Raw genomic sequence first — 21,466 nt, forward strand, 5'->3', positions numbered from 1 at the left:
CAAAAAAAATAAATATTCCTAGAGCTCTATGAGAAGACAGATTTCAAGAACTTTGCCACTTGGGTTTTGGATCGCTTCTGAGGGAATCCCTTTGTCTTGAAGGTACCACGTGACTCTTTAGGGAAAATCAAAAGTAGAGAACACAAAATTTGCAGTTTTAAAAGATAGGGACACAACAGAAGGCAGCTGGAGGAGGAAATGATATTCAAACAAAAATGCTTAAATATGGAGGTATAAGAGTTTTGCAGTGGCTACACTAATAATTCCAGATGATTGAAGTAGAGCTCTCATAGTTGTCTTGTCTGCACCTCTGAATCATTTGCTAAACATGGGTCAAATGAGTGATATATCAGAAGCTAAGAAGTTTCGTATGGTGGCTCTACACAAAGAAGGCCAAACTCAACAGTTTATATCCTTTCCTTTAGTGTTGCACGGTGCTCACATTCATTTTAGAAATTATGGACTTTACAACTGTGTTATAAATAACTTTTTTAATTTCCCGACGTTTCGATCTTCATATTAAGATCATCATCTGGAGCATATACAAATATACAGGACAAGCTGAGTTACATTACATACAGTAAGCTACTAGAAAAACAATGATTTGATCACAGGTTATTCTACTGGCATGACCTCTAGTAGAAAAAAAAAAAGTTTATAGCTAAGGAATTGAAATGTTCTCAAGCAAGTGTAAGTAGTGTATTGAGACAGTGTTCTAATAACTGCAATTTTCAAAATAATCCCTGCAATAGTAGTCGAAAGGTAATAACTACATCATGAGATGAGAGGAGACTGAAGAATATCATGAAGAAAAACTGCTTCCAAAGTGCAAGGTATTTTCACAGGAGATGTTAAGAACTAGGTGTGAATGTGTCTACATCTATAACGTTGAGATGACTTCACAAATTGGGTTTTAAATCATGTGTCCCTACGACAAAGCCACTTATGACTTCCAAGCAAAAGGCAGCTAGAGTGCGATGGTGTAAGCAAAGAATGTTGTGGGGTCAAGAGGACTAGAAAAAGGTACTTTTTAGCAATGAAAGTATGTTTTGTGTGTCCCATGGTCATCAAGGGATATGTATGTCAGATATTTGGCATCTTAAGCAAGAAGCATTTGATAAAGAATGCACAAAACGTTCAGTGAAATTTGACCTCTGTCATGGTATGGGCTTGTATGACCACAGAGGGTCAATTCCAAAGCGTACCAAGAAATTCTTGAGTACTTTATGTTACTGGCATCAGAAGATTTATGTGATGGTGATTTTCTTTTTCAGCTTTTTTGTCATACTTCCAAGACCACTACTAGATGGCTGAAAAAAAGACCAATCAATGTAATTCCTTGGATGGCAAACTTGCTAGATTTAAACCTCATTGAGAATTTGTAGGGAATTATGGAAAAAAACATCCTCAAGAAGTTGCCCCAAGAGACAAAAATGAACTTGTTTCTAGTTTGCAGTCCATATGGGCATGTTTTGATTAAAAAAAAAAAAAAAAAAAGACTGTGAACCACTAATAAATAACACACCCAACCATTTACAAATGGCCATAAAAGCTAAAGGAGGATGCAACAAAGTACTAATTATCATGTTGTTTCCTTTTGACTAATTTTTTGTGCATTTATTTTTGCATTATTCTAATATTTTGAACCATGTTAAAAATTATTCTAATTTTGTGAATGTTTTCAAATAACAGTTTACTTATAATTTACGTTACATTTTTACGAGTTTACATGGTAATCTATGAAGTACATAGATTTAGAAGATGCTAATTCATATTTGGTAATAATTATTTTCTATGCAATAAATTAGAATTGCAAATCATTCAACAAATTTTTGACTCAGAGGTGTATAAAAGCAATAAAGCTGAATGTGAGAATTACAAAGGAATTTCTATGCTAAGTGTTCCAGGTAAGAAGCACACCTGAAAAGAAGCTGGGAAGAATTATGGAAGAGAAACTTGGTGAAGAACAATCTGGACTCGAGCCAAACAGAGGTTGTCAAGATATCGTTTTCATGTTACAAGACATTATACTATATTATATTATTATATTTATGAAGAACAATATTGTATATTATAACTACTGGACTGAAAAACTAAGAGAAATTAGACTCAAAACATTATTATGTGACCTAAAAAAGAGGTCACATAATAATTGGGTCATATGCACCAAAAGAGGGGGAAAGACCTTTAACAAAGAACTGCAGAAAGTCATAGATAAAACAAATAAAACAGACTTTAATAATAGGGGATTTAAATGCCAGAAGGAAACAGAAAATGTAAAATAAACACAGGGTGATTTGCTGAAGATGCATGTATTCAAAAGGAACACAAATTGCAAGATTTTGTCATTTATAATAATATGAGAATAATGAACTCAGCATTTAAACAAAGAATATGTAAATATACATGGTCAGCCAGAGGATGCATGTCGGTTATCAACTACATTATCACAAATTTTAAATTAGCCAAGTTAATCCTAGATGTAAGAGCATATCAAAGCTTTAAATTAAATGACGATCGTTTCATGGTATTGGCAAAAATTCAATTTAAACTAAAATGGCTAAAAATAAAATGAAAAATAACTATTAACATAAAAATTTCTTCATTACAAGATTCCCATGCTAGATAACAATATCAGAAATGCACTGATTTAAAAACAAAAACTATACATGGAACAAATGACATAGAAGAGGAATGGGAAAATTTGAATCAAATCCTGACAAAAGTAGGAATAAAGAGTAAATGGAAAAGAAAAAGAGGACTACAAAATGACAAAGAAATAGAAAAGATGATAATAATAATAATAAGTCACCAGAAATAGCTCAATTGCAAGTTAGCAGAAGCAAAAATAGAGTACAAAAGAAACAGTGCAATTGCAAAATGAGAAGCAAGGAAAAAAACAAAGAGAAATAGAACAATTTTGTAAATGAACTAGAAAAGGATATAATTAAGCCACAACCAAAAATCTATAAAATACATGAACAAAGAAATAAAATAAAAAATAAAAACGCAATTAATAGAATTAGAAAAATGGATAACTTATGTTCAAATCTCAACTGATGATAATAAAGTACAATTTTATAACAACAAACAATGATCTAACAGAAAATATTACGATGTCAGAACTAAAAAATACAATAAATAAGATGAAAAATAGGAAAACAACAGGAGAAGACAATATAAACATGGAACTGTACAAAAATGCAGGTGAAAATTTTAATGAAAGACTTCTGAAAATCTTTAATATGGTCTACATTTCTGGAAAAATTCCTAATTCATGGAAAAAAGCAGCACTGGTTATCCCAATTTATAAAAAATAACGATGATGGCAATATGCAGGAATATTAAAAGAGAAACTACACAGTATTGTATAAGACAAACTACTAGAGAAATTGGATTCCAAAAATGCCATTCTTGTAAAGACTCAATATTCACTCTAAAAATATTAATTGAAAAGTGAAGAGAATTTCAAAAAGCCTTTGATAAAATTAATATACAAAAGTTATTTAAAATATTAACCAATATAAATATACCAAACCAGCTCTTACAGTCTATTCAAGAACTACATACAGGAAATAAAACAGCAGTCAAATTAGCCTCCTTTGACACTGCATGTATCTTCTGCAGATTGCCGTGGAAATGGCAAAAGGGATAGTCACTGATGATAGAGTGTGGGTGCAGTCATGGTAAGGGTTATTTGCCATATTCCATTTACGCAGTAGATAGCCACATCTGCACTGGTTCACCCTGATTCTCTGGATAGTAGTCCATAGCCTTCTAGGAAGGGTGAAGCCAGGGTGGTGACTGCAGGGGTCTTTCACAAGAGAGCCATTTATTGGCAAGTTGTTGGTTCCACATGTCATAGGTTGAAGGTGCTGGGCCTGAAAATGCTCTGGTTATGTCCCAAAATGGGTACCTTGACTTCAGCCAGGTTCTAGAGGGATTCATGAGGATTGCGTGCAGAGGCAATAGGGAGTTATTTGCGATTTTTTCCAGTTCTTTTAGTGAAGCCTGTCATCTTTGTATATTTGGTGGGGCTATATTTGAAAGCACTGGGTAGCCATGGCAGAGAGGTGGATTTCAGGGTCCTGCTAATCATGTGCATGGTTATGTTCCATTTGGGCCAATGATGTTTGTGTGAGCACTTCTTTCCCAGACTGGTGCACAGTACACTGCAGCAGAGTAAACAAGGGCCTGAGATCCTTGACTCTGCAACACCAGCTAGTTCCACTCAGTCTTGAGATGTTGTTGTTTCTCATTTTTATTTTGTTTTTTACTTTACAGATGTGATTTTTGTAAGTCAAACTTCCATCCAGGTTCACTCCCAGGTACTGCAGGTGAGGATCATGCATGACCAGGCAAATTAGCACAGAAAATTAGGTTGAGTTGCCAGTTTGCCTCCTTGTTGTTAAGATAAAAAGGTGTGGGCACTGTTTTGGTAGGACTTTAGATGCCACTGCTCAAAACATTTCTCGAGAATCTCCAGATCTGTGTTTAGGATAGCCTCCAAGGAATCGAAAGAAGGCGATCAGTGGAGTATCAGTATGTCATCTGCATACATATATTTGCTTGTTGTTGTTGAGGAAATGCCCAAGATATAGATGCTAAAAAAAAGTTGGTGCCAAAAAGAGCACTGGAGTAAGCCATTCTGAAGGAATCTGGATCTGCTCTTTCTTCCTCCAATATGGACCCGAATTTTTCTGTTTGCGAGCATGAATTCTAAAAATGTGTAAGCTTGTTTTGCATTTTATAATGAAACTGAGCTTTGAGAGCAAGTCTCTGATACAGGCTGTATCACAGGCCAATGTCAAGTCAATGTGAAGACAGCTCCAGATTTTAATTTATTGTGGAAACTGGATTAATCTTAGTTGTTAAAGTCAAGATATGATCACAGCAGTTTCTGCCAGGCCTAAAGCCAGCTTGCTCTATAGGGAGAGCCATCTTGATGAGCGAGGAAATCCTTTTCAGTATGATTCTTTCCAGGAGCTTGTAGGTTGAGCATAGAAGGGAAATTGGGTGAAGGTTTCCAAATAAGCTGAGGTCTTTCCCTGGCTTGAAAACTGCAATTATCTTTGATTCTCACCAGAGGGCTGGTAATTCTCCAGTAGAATAATAATGGAGAACAGAACTGACAGTCATGCCTTTCCACACTGGCCAAGGTGTTTAAGGAACTGAGAGAGGAGGCCATCGACACCAGAAGCCTTGCCATTCTTGGGCTTCCTGGATTTCCTCTGTTGTGATTGGGCTACACAGGTCTGAAGTTTCAGGGCATGAAACTAAATTGTGTCTCAGAGTATTTTGTATGTCCTTCTTTCTAGAGGTCTTTGAATTGTTCTTAGATGTTGAAAATAAATGGGATGCAACTTGGTGTGGGGTCACTTCTGGAACTTTTTTTTTTTTTTTGTTATCCGTTCTGCTCCTCCAAGTTTTCTCAGCAGGGACCAGCTTTTTTAGCTGGATTAGGAAAGTCGAGTTTTTTCATCTCTCTCTTCTGTTGTCATCCAAAAGCTTTATTAGTTCTTTAGCCACTAATGAGTTGCCGAATTCTTCGTGCAGAGCCAGCATGGTGTATAATGAGGCCAGAAACCACAAGGGATGGTTGCATTGGCTACTGTTTTTATCAATTTCACAAATCTGGTGTAGTTTTTGGGCACAGGCAGGATGGTATTGATGGTTAGTTCAATTTTTTTAACCAATCTCCATCCAATTTGCTTTCTGAAGGTTCCATCTAGGAATTGGAGCAGTTTTAATGAGTGGAATAGATAAACCGATCTCCAGAAGGAGAGGGCAATGTTGGCTGTTTGGAAAGCTGTCAAGGTTAGATCTATTTATTGGCAGGGTGGTGGTCAGTGTTTCTAAAGACTATGCATAGGTTGGGAGTATATGCCTTTCCCCATCTGGCAGATAGAAAGGTTCCTGGTTGTTTGGCATCAAAGATCAGGTGAAAGTTGTGGATATCCATCCAGTTGGCTAGTCGTTCTCTGTTAAGGTCAACAGATTGGTAGCCCACATGGAGTGATGGGAGTTGAAGTCTCCTGCGTTGGTGGAAGCAGTGACAAATAAGAGGAAGGTAAAGCAGAAGGTGGGATGGGGAGATTAACATCTGGTTTGGCCATAGCTGAGATGGAGGTTTGTAGACATTGTAGATTTTAGGATTGTCCATTTTTATTCCTGTGGCTTGTTCCAGGTCAGATAATGAATGAGTTGAGTTTAGCAGTGTGCAAAAGTAGCCAAACCATGGATGGGATGGAACCTCTGGGCAACTAAGATGAGGCCAGAGATCTTGAGTCTATTTGGGGTGGTATCAGGCACATGGATCTCTTGAAGTAACAGGACATCAATGTTCTTGTTCTGGAACATTTTTCCAATGACTTGGGCTTTGGATCTTGAGAAATCTTCAATGTTCAGGGAGCGAATTCTGAGGTCTGGTTGATGTGTGGACTGTAGTACACTTTTCGTGGTCTTTTCTCAACCATAACAAAGGTCGTGTGGCCTCCTCCGAAGCAGGCCACATGACCCTTGTTATTTCAAGTGACAGTTGAGAATGCATGAGGCAGAGTAGTGGGACAATACATAGCTGAGTAGAAAAAAGTCCAGGAGGGATAGTACCCTTTGGACACAAGGTTTGAGACATCAGCTTTATGTGTACCCCAAGGTCAGGGACATATTACTGCTGGGGGACTGCAGGAAGGCTGTCTCTATCTCCTCCACAGAGATCAGTAAAATCATTAAATGAAATTTCAGAACAATATAATATAAGAATATCAAAAGTAAAGACAAAAATAATGGAGAAAATTTCAGAGGAGAAACCCCAATAAGTAAAACAGTGATAGATAATAAAATATTAGAACAATTTCAAACAGCTGGGATGCAACTTATCATGTGAAGATGAAAAAGATATAGACATTAAAATATCATATTTTGTTAAAGTAAACAGCATAATAAATAATATATTTAAGCCATCAACACACCAGAATAGACTATATGATGTTCTGTCTAAACCAACTTCATCATATGGAAGTGAAACATGGACCATAAAAAAAGAAAGAATGAAAAATGGATTCAAACAGCAGAAATGAAATTCTTAGAAAAACAGCTGGATATACCAAATGGGACCATAAAACAAATTAAGAAATCTTACAATCCCTGAATATAAAACTAATTAATCATTATATAAGTAAATATAGACAAAAATGGTTAGAACATCTAAATTTAGAAGATCAAACCTAGGTCTTGGTCTTCCTCTGGTTGATTTAATCATAAGTGCTTTAGGAGACTGAAATGTTAGATATGACAATATTGGAGTGATGACAAGTAATAGACTAATCTGGAGGAAAACTATTGATAAGAGATTAATAATTTAAACTTAATCGTGTAGTGCTGCTATGGTAGCCTGTACACTCCTTGGGGGTACATATCAGGAAATTGATGATGGTATTACATAGTTCTTCCTTGTCAAGAAATTATATTCTTGTTTAGAATACATTTTTCCAATTTCCTAAAATTGGGAGACTTATGTTAATAGCACCTTTAGCCAAATAGCTAAGGACTACCTATACTTCTCTCTTTCTCTATTCCCCTCCCCCATTACATTACAAACTGAGATTTATTTTTTCCACTAGTTACTTGATTGTAGTACCTCGTGTTTTATGACAAAAACCAATAATTCTGATCTGAATCCAGCAATATATCAGGAATCTTTATTTTTGTTTTTTTAAATCCTCACAAGAGGTACAAGAACCTACAGCACATCAGTGCTGTATGTGAAGAGCAATTGAGAAAGAACAAATCTGAAAACCATCCCATGTTAACCTAGAAATTAATTACAAAGGCATGGGGCTCCTTACCACACATTCGCAACACACCAAGAAAAATAACCCAAGTAATAAAATCAATCAATATCAGAACAGCCCTCAAACCAGTTAACCCATTACAAAGTTTCCTCTGTTCCCTTAAAGGCAACATTCCATTCTACAAACATCCTGGAGTATACAAGATTTCTTGTTCTTGTGAAAAGGTGTATGTGGGTCAAACTAGGAAAAGTTTTGAAATCCATAAAAAAGAACATGTAGGCAATGCTGAAAATGAGAGAAGAAAGAAGCATATTTGTAGCACACATACGTGCAGAACATTACATGGTAGATTGGCAAGCCTCCTACATGCTTTACTTAAAAGAGAATACTTTTATCAGATTGTCTGAATCTTCTGAGATCATTTGCTCACTAAATAGAAACCAAGGATTTACACTTCATGACAACTGGAAGTCAATAATTAAGGTATGTAACATTTTCAATCTCTCTTATGCCAGCAATCACATATAGAGTTTACACAACAATGTATAGACTGCACATGATGTACCTAATGACACATGTAATTAAGCTATCAAACTAGTATTTTTCAATTTACAGAAATAATGGCTGTTGAAAACATTTAAGGTTTTTTGGTTATATTAAATACCTTCCTGAAGATGTCAGCCATAAAGACAGCAAAACATGTCAGAGTAACAGTTTTAATGAATAAAAAGTCTATGAGTCAAACATGGTTAATCTTTCATGAGAGAGGAAATATATCGACATCTTTCTTAAAGAGTTTAATAAATTACAGAGTTTATTTTGTTGTTACATGGTGTCATGAGTTAATACCATAAAAACAGGTATAATAATTATTAAAAAAAAAAAAGGTCTTAGAGAAACTTTGACATAAATAATAAATAGTAATTTATAGAAATATAATTACCATTAGAAACCAATAACATAATATATATATATATATTAATATATACATAAATTATTTTGAAAAAGTATTAATTATTCAAGATGAGAAATGATTGACATATTATTATTAATAATAATTATTATTATTACAATTATGTGTAAAAATTTAATAATATATATATTTTAAACAACATCATAATTATATATAACCTGATGAGCAATTAAATGCATACCATCTGACAACTACCCTCACCTCGTTTTCGAACATCTAGTGCTGAGAGCATGTTGGATCTATGTTCATCTTTTCCTAGTGCTTTTAGCTCAATAGGCAACCCATGGCAATCCCAACCTAACATATAATGAACTTGATAACCATTCAAAACTTTATAGCGAATGGTAATATCCTTCAAAATCTGAAAATATATATTTATATATAATAATAATAATAATAAAATAAATATAATAATAATAAATAATGAAACTCATACCCTCTTAGTAGGTTTTTCCACCTACACTTTTTGATAACTACTACAACTATTCATTTCAAATTAAATGTACAAGGTGGCCACCATTAAAAATATGGTATTCAGAGCCTTGTATCAAAACATGTATAGGATGAAATTCAACCAAACTTGGTGTAAGTACATACACTCTGGAACTTGGGGTTTTTTTTATTTACAGAAGATAAAAATTGGTATAATTCTAACACCAGGGGACTAATTAAATATTTTGGGATTAATTAAACAGTATAATAAATTTAGTTTAATCCTTTATCCAAGTGTGGGCAAACAAAGTTTGCGCCTGAAAGTATCTTCAGGACTGGGGTAAGGTGGTACAACACCAGGGTACTCCTAGCAAAGGTGGAGCAAGCTACCAACACTCTTATCTCAGTATCTCCCATAATGCAAAACACATCTCCTTGTGGATATGTATAAGGTTATGCATTAAGGGAAGGGCCACAACCCAGACTAGTTTCGACCTTTATTGAGGTCTCCTCAGTGGGAGCCAGGCCCAAGTGCAGATACCAGGCAGAAGCATTAGCAGGTCATCTCTACCTATTGGAGTTGCCAAATGGTGTGCCACCCTTTTTTAATAAATTACTCTGGATTTAGAGAAAGATGTTGAAAGTTTATTTTTCACTTGGTTAGAGTATAATAAATTTAGTTTAATCCTTTTGTTTGCTCACATTTGGATAAAGGATTAAACTAAATTTATTATACACTAACCAAGTGAAAAATAAACTTTCAACATAATTAAACAGTAATGGCTAGAAGAGACACAACAGCAATTTTTGTGTTCGTTACAAATGTGGTTCAACATGTCCTCTTTTCAGATGTTCAAAGGACTGCATTCTGAGAATGCAGGATGTAGTCAATAGAGAATGCATTTTCAATGCAGATCTGCTGATTTCCTTCACATACTATGTCATTCTTTCAAGGTTGCTAAATCAGGAACATGTCCTTTATACACGTGCTCAGATGGCCCCACAACCAAAAGTTACAGGGGTTGAAATCAGGTGACCATGATGTGGGAAATGCACGCCTAATCACTCTGTGTTCTGTGAAGTGTTTTCATATCATTCACTCCATCCTGTACAAATATGGTAGAGTCAAGGCATCTTTGCTCTTTGTTGCTGCAGTTCAAAACAACAAAGTTGCGCAGCATCTCTCGATACCTAACCGCAGAGATGATACAAGTCACTGGTCCTGTTAGGCAAAGTTCTTCGAAAAAGTATGGACCGATAATAAATTAAGTGAAACCACGCCACACTGTGACTTTCAGTGAGCGTAAAAGGTTCTGATGGAAAACATGAGGGTTGTTCGCACAGCCTAAATGTTGCAATTATGTGAGAGTTAACACTACCGCTCAGATAAAAATATGCCTCATTACTCCACAAGATCTTACTTGGCAATGGATTATCCACCTCCATTCGAGCTAAGAATGTCAGGACAAACTGCAGTAGAGTTTCTGCATCACCAGGAAGCAAAGCTTGAGAATGGGAGATCTTGTAGGGCAAAAACCTCAGCATTTGATGCAGGATTTTCTACACAGTTGAGTATGGCATGTCCAGTTGCCTTGATATTGCCCAAGCACTACTGAACCTTTGTGCATTATTCATTTTGTGTTCCATGACGGCAGTTGCAACTTCGTCAACTTGTTGAGGAATAACCCATTTGTGCTCTCGTCTTGGCCTTACTGCTAAAGATCCACTATTTTCAAATAGTAAAATCATTTTTCTAAGATGTGTTATTGCCATTGGACCTTTTCTCCTATCTTTCAAATGCCGAAATTCTCAAAGTGTAGCATTACAGTGTTGTTGATAGTGTTAAAATGTGAATGAAGAATTTTATGATTATTAATACTTCATTCATGATTTAACATTAATTGTATTTCCTGAGCTAAGTTTGCTCCTAAGTAAATTGTAATTTAAACACTTACTGTTTTTTGTTCATTGAAATAATAATTGTAATTTTTTAGTTATTTATCTTATATAAATTCTTTATATTAACTTGTAAATGTATCCTAAGCGAACTGTAATATATGCATTTTATTTGTTGAAAGTGAAAGTATTTATAAGGGACTCTGCTAATGTTATTTGATTGGCTGCTGTCAGAAAACTAAGTTATTTTGAGATAGTGCGTACCTTAGCGTTGGGAACTGTACAACGATCACGTGGGAATTTTGCTATATAACGAGAAGGAAAATGGAGGGAGTGTAGGAAGGTCGTGAGATGTGATCTAACCTGGGATCGTATGACGTAACAATGATTTGGAAACTTGTTCTGATTTTAATGAATCTTACTTCGAACTCACATTTATTTATAGTTTCCTGTCACCTTGTAAAGGAATTTACTCAATTGAAAGGATAATAATATGATTGAGATTTATCGTAAGATACGTTATTACGAGTAAGAAAATACATTTTTCAGTCTTAACAAATAAGTTATTGAACTCAGGAATACCATAAGTTTTGTGTTGCCTATAGTGGAAGATTAGCGAGTGCCTAGAAGTATTGTAAGAGTTTTTCCATATTGTGCAAGCTATGATGATCATACTGTTAAGAATATCTATTCTATAACTAACGTGTGATAGTGTTACTTGTGTCCGGAGAACTTAGTCAAATTTCATGTTGTTGGAGCCAGCTAGTCAAGCTTGAATGAGTGATATTATAAAACATTTCCTTGTAAAACTAATGTGAGAAACTTCATTGTAGAATTAGTTCGAGTTTGAATGTGTTATCTCACAATGTATATGTAAATTCAAGACTGAGCCTTTTTTTTACTATTTTAATCCTCTGACAGATATTGATGATGAAAGCTAAGTGTTTGATAAAATTGAAGTTCATGATTAAATTAAGGGGATAAAAATCCCTTATTATTTTACAACCAGTATGCAAAACTCTGAGATCGAAAACTACGAACTAAGAGTTCCATGCCGAAGAACTATCGGCGAATCTAAGCGTCAGTGAACACCTGGTAGTACAACACCAAGGCAACTCGAAGCAAAGGTGGAGCAAGCTCCCTCACTATCCTTGATATTTTCTCATAATGTAAAACACAGCTCCTAGGAGATGTAATACTGCCTTACATTATGAGGAGAGGTCACTACCCAGACAGGTTTCAACCTTTTTTGAGGTCTCATCAGTGAGTAGGTAGACCTAGATGATATCAAAGTTTAAGTGAAAAGAACTTACATACCTATATGAATGCCATTTGGCTTTTTATCTTATTGAAGATTATGATTATTCTATGAGACTAAAAAGAATTAATTTCTAAGTGTTTTGCTGAATACTGATGTTGTTTAAAGTGAAACTAAGTCGAAATCCTAACAGATTAGAATTGTGAAAACCTTATAAGTTCTAGCAGTAAATGATGCACTCAGCTGAGTAGAATCTAAATACTTTATAGAACGCATAAATTATTTTCTAATTGTATTGATTTTAATGGATTTCTTGTTTCTTATGTAAGAATAATTTTGTGAGAGAATTAAATATCTTGTTTAACTTGATTCTTGTGCTTGCCAATTTCAATTCCATTGCACCGCTCATTAAAATATGAATCTTGTGGGAAACCCTATGTATAAATAAGAAAATTTTGGCCTGTAGTTAGTTCACGTTGCTGTTGTGCTATTTGATGCTTGATTCCTTTACAATAATTGTGTAATTTCAAACATAGAGTGGCGCAGTATAATAAAAATTTTCTTTATGTTTGAAAGTGGGGTCAACCAACAGCTATCAAATATAAGGTTGGATGAAAGACAAAGCCAACAATAGTAAAGTATAATAAATTTAGTTTAATCCTTTATCAAAGCATGAGCAAACAAAGTTTGCACCTGAACGTATCTTCAGGACTGGGGTAAGGTGGTACAACACCGGGCAACTCGTTGCAAAGGTGGAGCAAGCTAACATCACTCTTATCTCAGTATCTCCCATAATGCAAAACACATCTCCTTGCAGATATGTATAATGTTATGCATTAAGGGAAGGGCCACTAACCAGACTAGTTTCGACCTTTATTGAGGTCTCTTCAGTGGGAGCCAGGCCCAAGTGGAGATACCAGGCAGAAGCATTAGCAAGGTCATCTCTACCTATACAGTCTGGGTAGTGGCCCTTCCCTTAATAACATTATACATATCCACAAGGAGATGTGTTTTGCATTATGGGAAATACTGAGATAGGAGTGATGTTAGCTTGCTCCACCTTTGCAATGAGTTGCCCGGTGTTGTACCACCTTACCCCAGTCCTGAAGATACTTTCAGTTGCAAACTTTGTTTGATCACACTTAGATAAAGGATTAAACTAAACTTATTATAGTCTAACCAAGTGAAAAATAAACTTTCAACAATAGTAAAGCTTGACTAGCAACGCATGTCCTGGTAAGGTGAGATCCATAGCACTTCAGTCTTATCAGAATGATGCGAATCTGTTTTGATCTTCCATATATCCACCAACTCGTCAGTAGAAATGGTCAGATTATGCAAATATCACATACTTAGAGTACTAAATGTGCCCTTATGGCAGAATTTTGTACTATTTTATCTTCTGTAAATAAAAAATCCCATGTTTCAGAGTGTACTTACATCAAGTTTGGTTAAATTTAGTCCAATTAATTTTTTGGCTACAGGGCTCTGAACACTCCTCTTTAATTATAGCCACCCTACATAAATATCAAGTCACTACTGTACTAGTGGTCTGGTAAAAAATTTTGGTATCCTGCTACTAAAAACAAATTTTATTCATAATTTTAAAGTCACAACTTGGATATGAATGGGTTTCAAAATTATTTCAAACTAGCTATGCTATCCATTTGAAGGAAGCATATATTACTACTGTCATCTCATACACATGGATGATGAACACTGATCAATTTCTACTATATTTATAAAAGATATTTAGCAAGAGTGTAGTACTAGCAATGCAGTACTATGCAGATAAGGATAAATTTGAACTTTAGTTTGAGTGAATTTGCTCTTCAAATGTATAATCACTCTCTCTCTCTCGGATCTCCTCATGTCGAACTCGTAACCTTCCTGATGATGCTTCACCATTTCTTCCTGTGCCTCTCTTATTGCTTGTTCTAGCTCAAGTTTGGTGATTCTTGATATTTGGTCAATCCACCTGTTGGGGGAATTTTCCTCTTTTTCTTTTCCCAAATGGTTTACCTTGGATGATTACTTTTTCTAGGCAGTTGCCTTCCCTTCTACATATGTGTCCAAAATATTGCAGTATTCTCTTTTCGATTATGTTTATCAGTCTTGTGTGGATATTCAGTTCTTCTAGAATACTTTTGTTTGTTCTCTTTTCTGTCCAAGACACTCTTAACAATCTCCAGCACCAGAGCTCGAATGCCCCAATTCTTCTTCTGTCATCTTTTGTCATAGTCCAAGACTCAGAAGCATAGAGAAAGATTGAAAAAAAACTAAGGTTTCTACAAGCTTAATTTTTTTCTTTTTGGAGATGTGCCTGTCTTTCCAGATCTTGGTTAAATCAGTCATTGCTTTTTTAGCTAGTGCTATTCTTCTTATCTCTTTTTTTACATCCATCTTTTTTTGTTATCATACTCCAAGGTAGTTGTGAAATGGTCAACAATTTCAATTCCTTCTGCATTGTCTAAAATCATTATTTTCGTTTTATCCTGATTTATTCTTAAACTGTGGCTTAGGCTTTCGCATTCTAATTGATTCAGGATGGATTTTAATTCCTGTTTGCTTTTTGCTATTATCACTGTGTCATCTGCATATCGTAGGTCACTGATTTTTCGGCCACCTAATTTAATGCCTCCATTCCACTTTTCTAGAGATCTTTTCATTATAGTTTCGCTGTAAAGGTTGAATAGTAATAGTGAGAGTATGTATCCTTGTCTTGATCCTTTTTCAAATTGGAATGCAGGGGACAGTGAGTTTTCAATTCTTACTGTTGCTTGAGTTCCTTGATATAAGTTCTTTATGAGGGTTATTAGATGGTTTGGTATTCCTGATTCTTGCATGATATCCCACCACATGCAGTCAAAGCCTTGAAGTAATCTATAAAGCATAGATAAAAACTTAAGTCAAATTCCCTTGCTTTTTCAATTATTTGTCTGATGTTAGATATATGATCTCTAGTCCCTCGACCTTTTCTGAATCCTGCTTGTTCTTCTGGGATCTGATGGTCTATAAAACTTTGTAATCTCTCCTTAATAATGTGTAGATTGCATAATAAAATCTTGCTGGTATGTGAGATAAGGGCAATGATGCAGTAGTTTTCACAGTTGTTGTGATTGCCTTTTTTGTAGATTGGGATAATGGTGGAATTGGTCCAGTCATTCAGTCATTTTCCAGTCTTCCAGATTTTGTTGCATAAATCGTGTATCCAGTTGACTGCATTCTCTCCAAGGTTTTTCAACATTTCAGCTGGTATTGAATCAGGACCTGGGGCTTTGTTTTCCTTAATTTTTTGAATGCTTGTTCCACTTCACTTATGAGGATCTCCAGTTCTGTTTCCATAGCTCCATCTTCTTGTTGAATAGTTGGATGCGTGTAAAGCTCGGTGCAATACTCTTTCCATCTTCTGGCTATGTCATTAGTGTCATTTAAGATCTTGCCATTTTCCTCTGCAATTATATTAAGTTTTGGTTTGAATTTTTTGGTTATATCCTTAACCTTCTTGAATAAATCTGCTGTTTCATTAGAGTTGGAGTGACTTTCTATTTCTTTACAGATGTTTTGGCTATAGCTATTTTTATCTTTTTGACAAGATTTCTTAATAGCTTTATTCAGGTTCAGATAATTTGGGTTTTGCCAATTTGTTTCCTTTTTTTTTCAATTCTAGGGTTTCTTTTGTAATCCATGGACTACCATTCTTCTTTTTTGTTGGGATGAGTTTGGCTGCAGATTTTGCAGTGGTTTGTTTTAGGTGTGTCCAATATGAGTCAATGCTTTGTTCCTGAGGTGTGCTTTTTTGTTTATTGAGCTCTGATTCAACGTCCATTGTAAATTTGTTGTCCATTTGTGAAAAGTCATATCTTTTGTTGCTGTTATTCTTATTTGCTTTCAGATGGATCTTTAAATTAGATTAATAATTGATGGTCTGATCCACAATCTGCTCCTGGCAGTGTTTTGATTAATGTCCTCCATCTTCTGTCAATTAAAATGTAGTCAATTTAATTCTTATATCGATTCCCAGGTGCTCCCCATGTGTATAGTCTCCTCTTGTGCAGTTTGTACATTGTATTAGTAATTGCTAATTCTCTTTCAATGCAGAACTCCAATAGTTTTTCTCCTCGTTCATTTCTAATTCCCAGTCCGTATTTTCCAATGATTCCATATAAGTGATCATCATGTGCATTGAATCCCACCTTAGCATTGAAGTCTCCTAGAACTATTCGAATGTCCTTTCTTGTATTGTATCCATAGTTTCATTTAGATCTTTGTAGAATTCCTCACTTACTTCATCTTCTGCATTCGATGTGGGTGCATAAACTTGTATCAGCGTTGTTGGAATTGGGATGGTGTTTAATCTTACTGTTATGATTCTGTCACTGACTGGGTTGTATCCTTTTCCTTTTACTGCTTTACTAATGTTTTTATTAACAATGATGGCAACTCCCTTTTCACTGTTATGGTTTTGACCAGAGAAGAACACCTTGTTTCCCTTATGTGTTGTAAAATGGGCAGTGAGTTTCAGCCAACCCTAAGATTAGTATCTTATTGTCTTCCATTTCATTCTTTATATGTCTAGTTTCCCAGTTTGCAGGAGTCCTCTGATGTTCCATGTTCCTATCTTGAGAGTCTTTCTGAGAGTTACTTTATGATGATCTGATTGATGATTTTGTGGGCTAGGATTGTCATCAGTCTTGTTGACGTCATAGTTCCTCAGCCTAGTCAAATTTGGTCTTTGTAGCACATTGCTTTCCTCTCCGTGCTTAGAGGTATATATAATATATGTAATTACAGATGTGCAAAGTGCCCATTGAAATAACATGGATATGAAGCGTAAATTAGAAAGGAATTTATGATAGTTCCATTGTACAAGGGTGGTGCATAAACTATGTCTAACTAGTGACCCATGAGTATCTCTGGTGTGGTAGTGAAAATTTTAGAGAAGTTGGTAAGAACTCGCATACAAAAATGGGCAGACAAACAAGCTACACTCTGTGAGGAGCAGCAGTATCATTTTACTAAAGGAGGGTCATGTTTTAGCAATTTGCTCATATTTTATCATAATGTTATGGCAGAGTTGGATATAATGTTGGATTTTGCTAAGGCATTTGATAGGATACCACTAAAAGGCTGTTGCTAAACTCAAGAATATGGGATTGGAATATAAACTCTTGACTTGGATCAGTATAACATAACAAAAAAGTGGTATACAGTGGGTGTGAATCTGCCAGATTTAAGGTGACTAGTGGTGTACCTCAGGGTTAAGTCCTTGGTCCATTTTTGTTCAATCTATACAGTAATGACATTAGGAAGGTTCTAACAGGAGATGTGCAATTGTTTGCTGATGATGTGAAGCAGGGCAATCAAGGATGCTACTGATATCTAGCACTTACAAAACATTTGAACATGCTGGAAATTTGGGCAAATGAAAATGGCTATTAGTTTAATGTTAGTAAGTGCAAGTTATGCACTTTGGCATGATAAGATTTCCAGCCGCATATTATATTACCAGGGTTATGCTACAAGAAACTAGCGAGTCTAGGGATCTTAGCACAATGATGGATAGGAATCTGAAGTTCAAAGGTCATATACCAAAAGTTGCAAATCAAATACAACTCAGAGGATAATTGCAATGTTGAAGCAAACCTTGATGTAAGGATAAGAAAGTCATTCTGCCTCTTTATAAGTCCTTGATAAGACTGAACCTGGATTATTATGTGCAGATTTGGTCTCCTGAGTTCCAAGCTGATAAAAAAAGCGTGGAAAGGGTGCAAAAAAGAGTTACAAAGATTATATCAGATTATGGGATTTAGATTATGAGGACAGATTGTGAGTATGAGGATTACAGACTCTGGTTAACAGGCAAAAGAAAGGTGATATGATAGAGGTCTATAAACTTCTGAATGGGTGTTATAGGATAACATCTGATTAAATTTTTTGTTTCATATGGAAGGTGGGAAGAGAACATGGGGGACATCCATGGAAGTTTAGTTTGTTTGCAGTCAAGAAAGGGGTAAGAGCTATGTTTTTCTTTCACAGAGCAATGAGTGAGCGAATAGTTTGTCTTTAGAGGTAGTGAATGCATCTAGTGTGAATGAATTTAAGGAAAGGTATAACAGCTGGTTTGAGCAATGTACAGTCTCTCTCAATGAGCCCTTGACTCCCTGGAGGTCTCAGATAATAATAATAATAAACCAGTATATTTCATCCATATGGTCATCTGGATGGTTAACCTTTGTAACAGAATCTTGAAGTTCCAAAAGGGAACTTGGCCAAACTGCAAAGATGTCATCTGCATATCTGTACCAAAGGAAGGCATAGGAGAGATGCTATTCCATAGCCTTTGTTCAAAATGCTCCATGAAATAGTTTGCATAGGTTAGAAAAGGAGGCTACTAATATTACCCATGTAGCCTTCAATCTGCTGGTAAAGCTTGTTCAGACAAGTAGCCAGAATGTATGACTAAAGCCTTTCTTCCTTGTGTACAGATATGTGGATGACATTTTTGCAGTTTAGCAAAGTTCCCTTTCTAAACTTTAAGATATGATTATGAAGATAAACAGAGTTCATGTCTTTCTGTTGGAAGGTCACAGGAAGCATGAAGTGTTCTAGGCAAGGAAGAAGGTAATTTGCCAGTTCATCTATGTTCAGCAATAGAAGAGAATAATGAAGCCAAGGAATCAGCCTTGTCTTTAGGTGATGTTACAATGCTACCATTAGGGTGAGATAGAGAAGGTAACATAGATGGATCAGAGTTGCACACAGTGGCTTTGGCAAGGGACCAGAAGGTATGACTGCCAGTTGCATAATCAGCAAATTTCTACATTTATCCACATTAAATTTAGACTTTGTCCTTTTAATGGTGGTTTTACACGTGTTGTGGTCAACTGTGTAGGATGAATATTTTCTGGAGTGTTAGAAAATATTCAAGAGGAATGCAGTCAGGAGTATATATATCAATACTTAAGGGGTAAAAATGATATCAAAAATCTGATGTGCAGAAAGGCAACTGGAGAACATAATAATGAATCAGAAATGCTCAAAAATTGAGGTACTGAAGTTTTACAGTAGCTGCGCTGTGTAGTTCAGAAAGCCTGGTTTCAGAAAGGCTGAATTCTGTAAGACTGGAATAAGGCTTTTATAAAAATTTCAGAGGAATTGTTATACTAATTATTCCAGATGAATTTCTGCAAGCATACCTGAGAAGATGATTAAAAAAATTGTGTAAAAAAAATTTAAACAAAGGCCGTTTAAAAGTCTATACTTCTTTGGTACATAAATAAGTTACACAGAGAAATGCATGGTCTATATTTAAGTTATTAGTCAGAAGTTAGAATTCGAGCAGGTAGAAGAAAGTCTGGTGTGCAAATTAGGTTTAGTACAAGAGTGTGCACTATCTACTCTTTTATTCATCATCTATATGGATGATGAATAAAATAATAAATGAAACATTATAAATGAAAGTATCATTAAACCTGATGTCAAAATTAGATGTGTTAATCTCAGTCCTTTATATTATATAGATGATGTTACAATCTTAAATAACTCCAACAGAAGTTTAGGATTCTTTAACTAAACTGAATAACTAATAAATATGGCATGAAAATCAGCAATGAAAAGATAAAAACTGAAAACAAGAGAGGGAAAACATCAGTGGCATCCTGAATGGATCCATGAACCTACAGAACAAGTAAAATATTTCAACTATCGAGGCAATTTTCAGTGAAGATGACAAATTAAGTATAGAAATGGACAACAAAATAAACAAAACTGGTAGGGTAGGCAGTCAGCTGAATGAATTTATACTGAATAGTGCTGGTTTAGTAGTACTAAACTAGCTAGCTGAATATTTGTTGATGTTCAAATCGACTTTAACTTATGGATCTATATTAGAAATAACAGTTGATCAAAGAGAAGAGACTACAGATATGAAAAGTTCTGGGAAGTTAGGAGAGTGAACAGATTTATCAATGGCAGAATCATATGAAAAATGAGGATATTAGAAATGAACTTGACATTAGTATTCAGGAATGCATGAGCAGGGCTAATCTAAAGTAGTATGGTAACTTAAACAGAAAAGGTTAATAAAAACAGGTGTTTGATACCAAGTTCCTGCAAAAGACAAAGATCTAGGTGGACTGATGCAGTTAGAAGTGTCTTAGAAGACTGAACTGTAATATCTGATAATATTGGAATCATGACAGATAACAGACTAACTTAGAAGAAAACTGTTGATAGAAAGTTAGTAATAATAAATACTTATCATGTAATACAATCAGTGTCTCCATCAAGATCACTATTTTATTCCAAAGGCATAATCTCAGAAAGATAATATCTCCACTATAAACATCCAGGTGTTCAAAGAATTCCTTGTTCTCGTTGTCTACTTCACAAAGCCAGATTTGCAAAAGCTTTGAAACAAGAAAGAAGAAACTCTCAGTGCTGTGGCTTAAAAGAAAAAAAAAAGAAAAATTCGACCTTATCATTCTTCCAACAGAAATCGTGTTATCCTGGGATAAAGCCACCGTGCTCTATCCTGAAGAAAGAATCCACTGCCGTCATCCATTCACGTGGATCCCTCAAGAAAAACTCAAAGACTCATCTTAAGTGATGTCTGGAAGTGATTAATTACATCTCTCAATATAACTGTGCTCAAGTTTTCATACATTTACCTCCAAAAAATCCTAGAAGACAGGTGACTCATGTCACACATCACTCACAACCTTCATCTGTTCTCCTAAGGATCACCTTCATCCTTCTGAACATCCTAGAGTGTATAAAATTTCTCGTATCTGCAACTTAGGCTACTTTAAACAGACGGTAGATCTGTTTACATCTGTCTTGAAGAACATAAAAACTACATCTGAAATCATTTATATGATAGGTCAAGACTGGTAGATCATGCTCTAGACATTCCTTCACACAAGATTAAATGAAGAAAACTTTGCTGCAGAAAAGTCACTATAGATCTGAGAGACTATGTTTAGAGCAAGCATCAGCTATGAAGCACTCTCTAACCTCAACAAATACTACTGAAATACTGAATTAATTTGCTATAAATCTGGAAGACTGTCATTCTAAGACCACATTTACAATGACATTTCTGAATTAACT

The 21,466-nt window shown here is 35.2% G+C and overlaps 1 protein-coding gene across 2 annotated transcripts in view; it reads right to left on the reverse strand.

The window, feature by feature from the left end:
* The window catches only part of IleRS-m (Isoleucyl-tRNA synthetase, mitochondrial), a 384,064-nt gene that overhangs the window by 340,918 nt on the left and 21,680 nt on the right, over nucleotides 1-21,466 (reverse strand). For both annotated transcript variants that reach the window (XM_090403396.1, XM_090403397.1), the window contains exon 3: nucleotides 8,968-9,127. In XM_090403396.1, coding sequence (XP_090259522.1) covers nucleotides 8,968-9,127 — 160 coding nt within the window. The remainder of the gene's footprint in view (nucleotides 1-8,967; nucleotides 9,128-21,466) is intronic.

Source organism: Typopeltis vanoorti, chromosome 14 (genome assembly GCF_054136105.1).
Source record: "Typopeltis vanoorti isolate ZY-2024b chromosome 14, IOZ_Tvanoo_1.0, whole genome shotgun sequence".
Classification (NCBI taxonomy): domain Eukaryota; kingdom Metazoa; phylum Arthropoda; class Arachnida; order Uropygi; family Thelyphonidae; genus Typopeltis; species Typopeltis vanoorti.